The 13,264-nt window shown below is 37.3% G+C and overlaps 1 protein-coding gene across 5 annotated transcripts; it reads left to right on the top strand.

Moving 5' to 3' along the window:
• Positions 1-732: 732 nt before the first annotated feature.
• On the top strand, positions 733-12,763 carry LOC142524738 (DNA polymerase lambda-like). Of its 5 annotated transcripts, none has more exons than XR_012814957.1 (14): positions 733-916; positions 1,001-1,138; positions 2,848-3,177; positions 3,506-3,599; positions 3,686-3,816; positions 3,954-4,016; positions 4,504-4,683; positions 4,781-4,834; positions 5,298-5,386; positions 5,701-5,791; positions 6,225-6,305; positions 11,604-11,739; positions 11,824-11,891; positions 12,115-12,183. XR_012814957.1 is itself a non-coding variant. In XM_075628823.1 (14 exons), exons 1-13 carry the CDS (start codon positions 752-754, stop codon positions 12,151-12,153), a joined length of 1,506 nt encoding a protein of 501 aa, XP_075484938.1. In that variant the 5' UTR covers positions 734-751; the 3' UTR covers positions 12,154-12,199; positions 12,297-12,762. The 5 variants fall into 5 exon arrangements, 3 of the variants coding, with proteins under 3 accessions (XP_075484938.1, XP_075484937.1, XP_075484936.1); XR_012814956.1 differs by lacking the exon at positions 11,604-11,739 and adding an exon at positions 12,297-12,763 and having other exon boundaries at positions 734-916; positions 12,132-12,209; XM_075628823.1 differs by lacking the exon at positions 11,604-11,739 and adding an exon at positions 12,297-12,762 and having other exon boundaries at positions 734-916; positions 12,132-12,199.
• Positions 12,764-13,264: the final 501 nt, after the last annotated feature.

The raw sequence follows: 13,264 nt of genomic DNA, 5'->3' as shown, positions 1-13,264 counted from the left end.
ATAAATACCAAGGGCATGTTTATCTTGTGTGATCAATAATTCGACTTACGTTTATAAAAATGATAAAAAAAATAAAAATAAAAATGTGATTAATAAATATAATTATATTATAATATAATAAAATATATAGATATTTAGTGATTTTTAACAAGAATGGTCAGATTTTTTTTATTTCCATTACAATAACATAAAGAGCAGGTCTCTTGTGAGATGGTGTCATGAATTTTTATCTGTGAGACGCGTCAACCCTACTGATAGTCACAATAAAAAAAAACTATTAGCATAAAAAATAATATTTTTCATGGATGACCCAAAAAAAAGATATGTCTCACAAAATATGACCCGTAAGACCGTCTCACACAAGTTTTTGCTTAACATAAATATCATATGTACTAGTGTCAAACCTTTTGCAGAGGTTGCAGTATGTTTATATAATTTAATAAATATCTAATAATAATAATAATTCTTATTTTCAAATTAATAATTTTTAATATATATATTTTTAATGATATAATAATCAAAAAAATTAAAAATATCTAATCACATTAATTTTTCTTATTTTCAAATTAATAATTTTAGTACATATATTTTTAATGATATAACAATCTAAAAAATTAAAAAATATAACTATTTTCGTGATGAATCTCGGACCTTCTAGTCATATTTACCGATCTGGCCCAACTGACGAGGAGATATGGGCCAACCAAGCCCGAAAATATTGAAAGCCCACTGCCATACAAGCATCGTGATCATGCAACGAAGTCTGCAATTTACGAACTCGCTGTCATTTCTAGCAGCTACCAGAGCAGAAATGGCGCCAAAGAGGAGCAAATCTCCACCGTCTGATCCACACGGGATGTTTTCGCAAATGGCTGTCTTCCTTATTGAAACTGGAGTAAAAGCTGCTCAACTGCAGGTGGTTGGCTCGATTCATTCGCAGTTGAAAATATTGTATATGGCAATTTGAACGAAAAATGAGGATTACACATGTTAATTGTAGATATGGAAGCAAAAATTGATGCAAATGGGTGCGAAAATTGAGGATCGTTTATCCAAAAAGGTCACGCACATTTTTGCTGCGGATTTCAATTCTCTTCGCAGGAAAATCGGTCAGGAAATGTTAAACCGGTTTGAAGGAGTAAGTATGTTTATTTATTTAAAATTTTAAGAACAGAGCTAAGTGGATGAGTTATACGGTTAATTTAGTTTGAGTGTGGATTGTGCTAGTCTTAGGGTCAATTTGGTTTAAAGTAACCTTTGCGGTCTTGGTGTTAATTTAAAGATTAAGCTTTTCAATTAAAACTCTCAGGTTTCGGGATTCTAAAATGTAATTCGAATACAAGGTTCGGAAATCGCTGGTATTTAACCTGTCAATTGTGTGGTGTTGACTTTGTTCCATATCGATCGGATAAAATATTTGGGAGTTGCATATATAGACTTTGACAATCTTTCCCATTGAACTAGTTTTTGGGTTGACTTAGGTCATTGTCCCAATTTTAATATGGTATCAGAGTTCAGGTTCCACCGATATGTGTTGGAATGCTCATAGTTGGTTCACTCGTTCTGTCCATAGTTGGGTCATTTATAAATTTCACACTCCAGTAGTTCATTCTTGGGTGTGAGGCACGTTGGTTGGATTAAATATTTGGGAGTTGCATATATGGACTTGGATTATCGACAATCCTCCCCCGTTGAGCTGACTTTTGGGTTGAGTTAGGTCCAAGTCCCAATTTTAGTAAGGTATCATAGACAGATTCCACCCTTATCTGTTGGACTGTTCATAGTTGGGCCACCTATTTTACCCATAATTGTGTTACTTGTAAACTTCAAGCTCCAGATATTCATTCCTGGGCATGAGGGGTGTGTTATTTGTCTCACATCGGTTGGATAAAATTCCTTTGAGTTGCATATATGGTCTTGGACAATCCTCCCCTTTTGAGCTAGCTTTTGGGGTTGAATTAGGTCAAAGTTCCAATCTTGGACAATTTTCCCCCCTTGAGCTAGCTTTTGGGATTGAGTTAGGTTCAAGTTCTAATCTTAACATGATATCAGAGCTCAAGTTCAACTGTTATGTGTTTGAATGTCCATAGTTGGGTCATTTGTAAACTTCACGCTCCACATGTTCATTCCTGGGCGTGAGGGGGGTGTTAGTTGTCCCACATCGGTTGGATAAAATATCTGGGAGTTGCATAAATGGACTTGGACAATCCTTCCTCCTTGAGCTAGTTTTTGGGGTCGAGTTAGGTCCAAGTCCCAATTTTAACAGTGGTTATGCTTTTTGTTTTGATTCTTTTGACTCACCTTGGGATTTTGCTGAAACCAACGCATGACTTTGAACTTTAATTTAATTGTGATATATGTTTCTTCATTATCATGTACTGCATAGAGTTTGTTGGTTCATTTGAGGCGATGCTAGTGAGTGGTTGTGAATATTGCTATTTTGTTTTGATTCTTTTGACTCACCTTGGGATTTTGCTGAAACCAACGCATGACTTTGAACTTTAATTTAATTGTGATATATGTTTCTTCATTATCATGTACTGCATAGAGTTTGTTGGTTCATTTGAGGCGATGCTAGTGAGTGGTTGTGAATATTGCTATAACGGGGCTCACAAAACCTTGAGGTTGTGTTTGTATGATGTGGTTTGCGATGCTCTTTAATATATGTTTTTACTACTTTGGAAGCTTTTTTTATTTTTTTAAATGATGAAAGAAATTGAAAACTGATAATTTCAAACCTATAACGAAATCTGTATGTTCCAAGTATTGCATGACGACTTTCAGGATTTGTTAATGGAGTAGAAGATTCTAATGAGTTGCGCTATTTATGATTTAAACTTGCGACAGAAAGTAGTCAACTATCAGTGGCTAGAGAACAGCTTGAGAATAGGAGAAAAAGTTCCAGAAGATTCATACGTTCTATCTGCTGGTCTGGGGGGAAATGTTAGAAGCAACAATCATGAGGAGAACCGTGTGAAGGTAAGTCATTTTAGAGAGGACAATCCCTCTCAAAAGAAGAAGCTTAAAACATCTGTTGGGTCAGAAGAAAGCAATGAAATTTCAGAAAATGCTCGTCATCATTCTTCCAAATCGGATATTGCCAGTGGTTCACCTGGTTCCTCACGCTCTCTAAGCCCAGAAGTGACAAGTCCAACATATTATGATCAAAATAGAGATGTAAGATCGTGATATTTTATACATCTGAATTGAATTAAATTTTGGAATGCTTCCATATAGTGGTTTTGCTATCCGTGTATCTAGCAACACTCAGTTGCAAATATTTAAATAATATTTTCTGGTGGGCAAAGTATAAATTTTTTTATTTTCTTATATCAAAAATTAAAAATATTTACTGATAAAAATTATATTCTTTTAAAAAAAATCGCAGAACAAATACCAAACTTTGCCCACATACAAGTTATGCCGTTAGTAGCGCTTATATCATTTCACCTGTTTGTTTACTGAGTATTCTCTTTTGAAATGAATTGCAAATGAATTTTTACAGGTCTCCACATCCGAAGCATCATTACTTTACAATCCTCCAGATTTGAACAAGAACATAACTGATATATTTAAGAAGCTCGTCGACATTTACAGAGGTGAAAATTTGTTCGGCATATCATATGTATTAGTTTTTGGTATTGTGAATTTAATGGCTGAATTTGTTACTTTATTTTAATGATAGCCTTGGGTGATGATAGGAGGTCTTTTACCTATCACAAAGCTATCCCAGTCATTGAAAAACTACCTTTCAGAATTGTAAGTGCAGACCAGGTCAAACACCAACCTGGGATTGGAAAGTCACTGCAAGATCATGTAAGAACGTGGTTATAGCATAAGATTTGGGATGCCTCAATTCACTATTATTTCTCCAGCCATCTTTTATCTGCATTTTATGGAACACTATTGGGGTTATATTTGGTCTTTACCCTACTTGGTGATTGAGGTTACAGGTTCAGGAAATAGTAAACACTGGGAAGCTATCCAAGTTGGAGCACTTCGAGAAGGATGAAAAGGTGTTTTATTGTTCTTGAAGCAAAAATGTTTACATTTTGTTGCATCTGAACTGAATGTTGAGCATGTGGTAGTTTTGTTTTACCATTTTGATACTTGATATGGATTTATTATTCCAAATCGAAAGACATGTGGATGTGAAACCACTTGGAATGAATATGAGCCGTTGTGCGTTTAGGCAAAGGTGGATCTATAGTTAGGGCAGAAGTGGATATGGCCCAAAACATACCGTGGTGTATCTAGGTGAAGTTCATGGAACTAATACAAGAAGAAATTTAATTATTATTTAACTTTCCTTTTGGCCTTGTGATCCTTAGATTCTTGATCTTCTTCATGAAACTAGATGATGGCTGCAGGTTATAATTTCTTCCTCATTATTTGTCATGAAGGATTGTAACAAAGTGTGCTATAAGACCTGATCATCACAAGCCTGGAAGTTTCTGCTCCAATCCATAAACAAAGAGTGAAGGTTTATGTTAATTTTCTCAGGTTCGTACAATCAGCTTATTTGGAGAAGTATGGGGCATCGGACCTACTACTGCAAGTAAACTTTATGAGAAAGGACACAGGACCCTGGATGACTTGAGGAATGAGGAATCACTAACAAATACCCAGATGATAGGATTAAAATACTTTGATGACATCAAGACTAGAATTCCTCGTCAAGAGGTGAGCCGTGATGCTTGTTGCTTAGATCTTGTGACCGGTACTTCAAAATTTGCAATACAGATTTTAATAACCTGTGTTAACCCTTAAAAAATAATAGGTTCAAGAAATGGAAAATCTTCTGCAAAAAGTCGGAGAAGAGATTTCACCTGGGGTTAGAACTTGTTTCCCTTTTAAGTTGGTGTACTTTTATATTTTTTTCCCTTTAAGTTGGTGTACTTTTAAGGGGGTAAAATGGAGAACTTGTCATTTACCACCTTGACTTATCATGGATTCAGACAGCTACTTTATACCATTCGAACTTGAAATGTAAACTTGTCAATTGTCTGGAGTTGCTACTGGTCATTTAGGGGAGATGACTGCCTGCGGATTATGTATTCAGTGGGAAGGGTGCGACAATTCTGTGTCTTTTTATTACTTTTTTTCCTATATACTGCAATCATATCTTAGTTTGTTCTATAGTTTGTTGTCCCTAAGTCGCACCATCAGAGAATTATTTGAAACAAAGTCCTTATGATAAATCAGCTATAGGGCTTTACTTTACTTGCGTACTGACCCTGGTGGTTACCAAGGGAGAAGTGTAGGAAGCACCTTTTGTTGATGATAAAGCACTGCAGGTAGAGATTGTCTGTGGAGGATCATATAGACGTGGGAAGGCCTCTTGTGGGGATTTGGACATTATTGTTACTCATCCTGATGGGAAGAGGTATGATTTCATCTGTATACTTGTTTGAATAGTTTAATCTCCTTCCATTTACTTTTGGAATGAGACTAAGTTGCTCAAGCTTTCTTGTTGTCCCACGTAGTTCTTTGTTCAATAATAACTCCCAATTTTGGAGAAAGTGCAAAGCATTCTTTTTTATATCTCCATGCCATTTAAAATATTAATATGAAGTAACCACCTTTTTTAATTCCTTTGAAACAAGCTGAACCTCAAGTTGAAAATGATTATATGCTAGTATGCTACCTTGCAATCTGGAGAACTTGTTTATAGAAAGTTGACCCTTTTCTCCTGTCCAGTCATATCGGCTTTCTTCCAAAATTTGTGAGGCGCCTCAAGGACATAAATTTTTTAAGAGAAGATCTGGTTTTTAGTGTTCATAGTGACGAGGTAATGACCGATACTTCTCCTTTGCATTTTTATTGTCTATGGATTTGTCAAAGTATAGATACTGGACCATGTCTATTTCCCTTTAGTCTTTACCAAGGAAGCAAACCTTAATACCTTTATTTTTATGTGTGCAAATGAAATTTGTAATTCTAGTGAATCTGTCACTTCTCATAGTGCTAAACAAGAGTGCTTGCCATTTCAATTCATGTCCATGTGTAGGTTATGGTTCATTTCGTTTAAACATCAGGCTGACCGGAAATACGATCTAATTTTTTCTATAGTTGAATCAGCTGTTGAAGTGTTTTAAATTCTGAATATTGTTGTTTATGTTTTCGTAACCCCTGCAGCTTTAAAATTGAATTTGTGTGACTGGATTATTCATTTGATATGCCGTACTCATTTGACTTCCATGAGTTATGATATCTTTGCACAGGGTACTGACTCTGGAGTGGACACATATTTTGGTCTCTGCACTTATCCAGGTCGAGAGTTGCGACATCGCATAGATTTCAAGGTTCATCAATTGAAATCCTTTTTCATGTGTTAAAGCATTTAAGGAATACCAATCTTTTTGTCCAACTAGTTGTTGGGATATCAGGGAAATAAACGAGGTAACATCGCAGCGGAACATCATAAGTGATATCAACAATGAATAAGATGAACACCAATATTTATAGTGGTTCATCCCAAAATTGGGCTACGTCCACTCTAAACCTCTCAAGGAGATCACTTCTTTATTAATAACAAAGAAGACAAGAGAATTGAGAATACAAATTATTTCACTCAGAACACTCTGATTTTAACACTCACTTTCTCTCCACTAATCCTATTCCTTCCAAGTATAAACACTCCTTAAGAAATCTCACACTAAATCTTTGTCTCACTTCTACACTTATGATTGTAGATGAGAGGATTTTGTGTTTTGGTGTGATTTTGAAATGAAGAATGGATGTGTATTTATAGGTGAAGTTTAGGGAAAAAACAAAAAATAAAACATCATTGCTTACATAATCAAACCAACCATTTTTGACTAATCTCAAACCATGTGTTAATTGTGTTGTTGAATTCCAAAATGATGTGTTTTGAATTCAAATATGGCTTGCTTGAATATTAGCAATTCTCCCCCTCAAGCATATTTTGTGAATTCGATCAAACCTGCAACAGCTCTACTGTATTCCAACTTCCATTTCGGCAATGTCTTGGTCATCATATCAGATCCATTTTCATCCGTGTGAATCTTCTCAAGCTTCAACAACTTCTTCTCCAATACATTTCGTATCCAATGATAACGAACATCAATATGCTTTGATCTTGAATGCATTGAAGGATTCTTTCCAAGATGAATTGCACTATGACTGTCACAGAACAACTTGTATTGATCTTGCACAAAACTTAATTCCTCCAAAAACCCTTTCATCCATAAGATTTCCTTGCATCCCTCAGTTGCTGCAATGAACTCCGCTTCAGTGGTTGATAATGCTATACACTTTTGCAACTTTGACTGCCATGACACAGCTCCCCCTGCAAATGTAATCAGGTATCCTGATGTGGATTTTCGGGAGTCAACACCTCCTGCCATATCTGCATCTGTGTAGCCTACAAGCTCAAGTCTAGATCCTCCAAAACTCAATCTATGTTTAGAGGTTCCCCGTAGATATCTGAATATCCATTTTACTGCAGTCCAATGTTCCTTTCCCGGTCTTGAAAGGAATCTGCTCACTACTCCTACAGAATGAGCTAAATCTAGCCGAGTACATACCATGGCATACATCAGACTTCCAACAGCTGAAGCATATGGAACACCTTTCATTTCTTCTTCCTCATCCTCTGTAATAGCACTCTGTTTTGAGTTCAACTTGAAGTGGTTGGCAAGAGGACATCCAACCGCTTTGGCCTGGTCCATGTTGAATCTCTGAAGTACCTTCTCAATATATTTTTCCTGCGACAACCAGGTCTTCTTGGCATACCTGTCTCGATGGATTTCCATGTCAATAATTCTTTTTGCTGGCCCCAAGTCTTTAATAGAAAAAGTCTTGCTTAGTTGCTTCTTTAGGCCTTTGATTTCGGAAGCATCTTTGCCAACAATCAACATGTCATCTACATAGAGCAGAAGCACCATCAAATCATCATCAGAGGTATCTTTGACAAACACACAATGGTCTGCAGTGGTTTTCTTGAATCCCTGTTGAGTTATCACCGATTCAAACTTCTTGTACCACTGTCTTGGTGCTTGTTTGAGACCGTACAAACTCTTCTTTAATTTGCACATGAGATCCTCTTTCCCATTCTCTGCAAACCCCTCTGGTTGCTCCATGTAGATTTCTTCCTCCAAATCCCCATGAAGGAATGCGGTCTTGACATCCATTTGTTCTACCTCCAGATCGAGCTCTGCTGCTAACCCTAGCACAATCCGGATGGATGTCATCTTCACCACAGTTGAAAATATTTCGTCAAAGTTGACCCCATGTTTCTGTCCGAAACCTTTGATGACAATCCTAGCTTTGAATCTTGGTTGACTACTGTGTTCTTCGTGCTTCAATCTGAACACCCACTTATTCTTCAAAGCTTTCTTGCCCTTCGGCAACTTCACCAGCTCAAACGTCTCATTATCATGCAATGATTGCATTTCTTCTTGCATAGCCTCCATCCACTTATCCTTGTGTTCACCGGTAATAGCTTCCTCGAAGCTCTCTGGTTCTCCCCCGTCAGTTAGCATGATATATTCATTGGAGGAATATCTGGTTGAGGGTCGCACTTCTCTTCCAGAACGTGTGGTCATTGTACCACGAGAACTTTCTGCTGGTGGTTCACTGTGAACACGGATATCATCATCCTCATGATCGTTCTGCAATTCTTCATCTTCAACCGGTTGTGGATTTACCGTTGAAGGCCACCATTCCAGATCTTGTTCAGATCCAGAATTCTCCTTTTCCGCAATCTCCAAGAATTCATTCTCCTGAAATATGGCATCACGACTTCTTATAGGCTTTTTGAGATCTGTATTATAAAACTTGTAACCAAGTTGATCCTCGCCATAGCCTATAAATATGCACTTTCTTGTTTTGACATCCAACTTCTGTCTTTCATCCTTTGGCATATGAACATAAGCAACACAGCCAAATACCCGCAAATGATTATAGGAAACTTCTTTGCCTTGCCACACCTGCTCCGGGACATCGTAATTGAGAGGAACACAAGGTGAGCGATTCAATATATATGCAGCAGCAACCACGGCCTCACCCCAAAATTCTTTAGTCAACTTTGCATGTGAGAGCATGCTTCTGACTCTTTCTGCCAAAGTTCTATTCATCCTCTCAGCTAATCCATTGAGTTGTGGTGTCTTTGGTGGTGTTGTTTGATGTCTGATTCCGTTCCTTTTGCATATCTCATCAAAGGTTCCAATGTATTCTCCTCCATTATCTGTTCGAATACATTTGAGTTTAATGGATGTTTGCCGTTCAACCAAGTTTAGAAAATTGTTGAATGTTTCCGCAACTTGGTCCTTGGTTTTGAGTGTCCACACCCAAATTTTCCGAGAATGAGCATCGATAAAAGTTACCCAGTATCTCGCTCCTCCGAGCGACAATGGCATCGGACCACATAGATCTGAGTGCATCAGATCTAGAATTTTATCGGCTCTGCTAGGAGGTGAATTTTTGAATGATATTCTGTTTTGTTTTCAGGCTAAGCAATTTGTGCATTGTTTCATATGAACCTGCTTTATACCGGGCAGAACTTGCTTGCTCACAAGGCGTGTAAGATTCTTTTCACTTATGTGACCAAGACGTCGGTGCCACAACTCTGTTGAGTTTTCTTCCCCTGCGTAGTTCACTCCTTCAGAATGATTTTCCTGAACTACATATAGCTTTGACATCTTTAATTCCCTTTGCCACCACAAGTGATCCTCTTGAAATCTTACATACCCCATTTCGGAAGGTTGTACAGAAACCTTCTTCATCGAGTCTTTCGACCGATATCAGACTCAGGCGCATATCTGGCACATGCCTGACGTCTTTCAGGATCAGTGTAGAGTCATCCACGGTAGTCAAGCTCACATCTCCCTTTCCCATGACTTTGGATAAGTCGTTATTCCCCATCCTCACCACACCAAAGTCTCCTTGTGTGTAGGATGTAAAGCATTCTCTTCGAGATGTGACGTGGACTGTTGCTCCACTATCGATCACCCAACTAGTTACTTGAGTTGCCAAATTTACGGACTCTTGCTCTAGCTCGTGAACAACATTGAACTCGTCAATGGCGTTTGTTTGCTCATCGTCGGTTTCATGTTTGTTTTTCGGTTGCCGACAATATTTTTTAATATGTCCGTTTTCTCCACAGCGATAACACTTTACGTTGGCATATCTCCCTGAGGACTTGCTTCTTCTTGGCTTCTGATTTGTGTTTTTCTTGATCTTGCTTCTACCCCTTGACTCAGCAGCCAAAACATCTGACTGTGAGGTAGAGGAACCTTGAGATCTTCGCCTCATCTCTTCATTCAAGATGTCACTCTTGATGAAGTCCATACTCACGACTCCTCCTGGTGCTGTGTTCGTGAGTGATACTTTTAGAGTCTCCCAAGACTCTGGCAATGAAGCTAGCACAATCAGAGCTATGACCTCGTCATCAAGTTTTATGCTCATACTTGATAACTGCTCCACGAATCCTTGAATCTCGTTCAAATGATCTGCGACCAGAGTTCCTTCTTTGTATCGAACCTGGACAAGCTTGCTCAAATAGAACAATTTGTTGTTGCCACTTTTGGAGGCATATAGTGTCTCCAACTTTGTCCAAAGCGTACGAGCATGTGTCTCGTTAGAGATGTGATTATACACGTTGTCATCAACAAATTGTCGGATGTACCCACAGACTTGCTCGTGCTCGAAGTTCCATTCAGCATCTGATTTATCATCTGGTTTAGACTCGCTGAACACCGGTAGGTGCATCTTGGTGACGAATAGAAGATCTTTCATCTTACTTTTCCAAAGTTGATAATTAGAGCCATTAAGGCTAATCATTTTGCTTGTACGTACCTCCATCTTTTGTGACTGCTACCAGCGAATTAATCGTCAAAGCCTGAACACAAAAGAACCACTTCCCTAATACTGTCTAGAAAGCCTTTTCTGATGTGGAAGTTCAGACTAAGCTGCAACCACAGAGCATACGAGGACTTCCTATAGTATTTGAGAATCTAGCTCTGATACCAGTTGTTGGGATATCAGGGAAATAAACGAGGTAACATCGCAGCGGAACATCATAAGTGATATCAACAATGAATAAGATGAACACCAATATTTATAGTGGTTCACCCCAAAATTGGGCTACGTCCACTCTAAACCTCTCAAGGAGATCACTTCTTTATTAATAACAAATAAGACAAGAAAATTGAGAATACAAAGTATTTCACTCAGAACACTCTGATTTTAACCATCACTTTCTCTCCACTAATCCTATTCCTTCCAAGGATAAACACTCCTTAAGAAATCTCACACTAAATCCTTTGTCTCACTTCTACATTTTTGATTGTAGATGAGAGGATTTTGTGTTTTGGTGTGATTTTGAAATGAAGAATGAATGTGTATTTATAGGTGAAGTTTAGGAAAAAAAATAAAAATAAAACATCATTGCTTACATGATCAAATCAACCATTTTTGACTAATCTCAAACCATGTGTTAATTGTGTTGTTGAATTCCAAAATGATGTGTTTTGAATTCAAATATGGCTTGCTTGAATATTAGCACTAGTGTCTCCACAATGTTATTAACAAATAACTGAATACATGTACCCTTCATATTGTCAATGGTCATGTCGAAGTGGATAGAGCCCCATAAAAGAGGGTGAGCCCCATAAAAGAGGGTGAGCGAAATTGTCCCAATGTGCACACAAATGTCCATGAAATATGTATTCACACGGCATGTATTTTTAATTGTGCTCCATGTGAAAGAAATAGGTAATCACGACTGTGTAGGTGCTCTATGATGTTATTGCCAAGATCTTGTAAGTTGTATTCTAAGGTAGCTGTCCTTTTATGCAGGTTTTTCCCAGAGATATTTATGCATTTGGTTTAATAGCATGGACAGGGAATGATGTACTCAACAGGAGGTGTGCTCATTCATTCAGCACAAGTTATGCTCGATAATAAAAATGTGTTTTTTTTTCTTATTTGAAAAATATGTTTTTTTTTTTAAAAAAATAATAATAAATAATTATTTTATACGCATTCACTGAAGGTGTATGGTCCATTTTCTTCTTTAAAATTTTGGTCCAAGTCTCCTCTTTTCTGGTCCTTTACTCTATTTTGAATTCCTTGGTTTTTTCAATCCAGGCTACGATTATTGGCAGAAACGAAGGGATTCAAACTTGATGACACTGGTCTGTTTCCAGCGACTCAAAGTTCAGGTGGCAAAAGGGTACGAACTTGTAGGTGTAGCTGGTGCTGCATAGCTCCATCTTTAACAATTCGTTCAGGCGTTACTATACACATTCTGATACTATATTCCCCTGCAGGGAAGCAAAGGTAGTGCAAGTTTAAAGTTTGCGACTGAAAAACAGGTGTTTGATTTCCTCGAATTTCCATGGCTCGAACCCTACGAAAGGAATCTATGAGAAGTAAATGATAGCCTAATGTTGAAGCATTGTGCAGTCCACAATCTGCTTGTGCCACTCTATATTTCGGAAGCTGTGTTGTTATTTCCTTTTTCTCTTCGGAACCAAGATATGGAAGCTGTAGTGTAGTAGTGCTGTTTCTTTTTTCTCCTCGGAACCAAGTGGATGCACATGTAAATTATGTTAAAACCAAGTAGCAACTACACACATGAACGTGAATTTCCACGTTCTTCACCTCCTGGAAATTTTTGCCTTCCGAGGGGACTAATAATAATATCACATGTTTTTTATTGTAAAAATTGTGTGTATATATTGTTAGATCAACGCGGAATCAAAAGAAGTCCGAAACATACCTCCTTCCATTGCAATTCTTAGCTTGTAGTCACTATTTCTTGGTCTTAGGTTCTTTTAAACCTTTATTTCTCTTATTATTAATGTATTTTGTTTTTGAACGAAGAGCGGATTTAGGAAACATAATTAATGTTTACGCACTTCGATAATTTTTAATTTTCCCACCAAAAAGGTGATGTATGGAACAAGATGAGATGTTAAACACATATTCCAAAGAAAACAAAGAAAGATGTACGAGTCATACTTGTGGCCATACGTGGAATTGAATCATGTTGATAATATGTCAAAAACTTGTGTGAGACGGTTTCACGAGTCGTATTTTGTGAAACAGATCTCCTATTTTGGTCATCCATGAAAAATATTACTTTTTATGTTAAGAGTATAATTTTTTATTGTGAATATCGGTAGGGTTGACACGTCTTACAAGAGACCTACTCTGATAATATTATGTCAGAACATAATATTAACTGACATCATACTTATACTTAGGTAAATGCATAACATATCATAAATATTAA

Source organism: Primulina tabacum, chromosome 14, assembly GCF_025594145.1.
Source record: "Primulina tabacum isolate GXHZ01 chromosome 14, ASM2559414v2, whole genome shotgun sequence".
Classification (NCBI taxonomy): Eukaryota; Viridiplantae; Streptophyta; class Magnoliopsida; order Lamiales; family Gesneriaceae; genus Primulina; species Primulina tabacum.
The sequence above is the reverse complement of the archived record's forward strand: the minus strand, read 5'-3'. Positions and strand labels throughout refer to the sequence as shown.

What these genes read in the sequence shown, in the direction of transcription:
- LOC142524738 (XM_075628821.1), top strand. Translation starts at nt 752, where the DNA reads ATGCAACGAAGTCTGCAATTTACGAACTCGCTGTCATTTCTAGCAGCT. An exon ending in CTAGAATTCCTCGTCAAGAG is followed by an intron (nt 4,684 to 4,780) that starts GTGAGCCGTGAT and finishes AAAAAATAATAG; the next exon opens with GTTCAAGAAATGGAAAATCT. An exon ending in ACTCATCCTGATGGGAAGAG is followed by an intron (nt 5,387 to 5,700) that starts GTATGATTTCAT and finishes TCTCCTGTCCAG; the next exon opens with TCATATCGGCTTTCTTCCAA.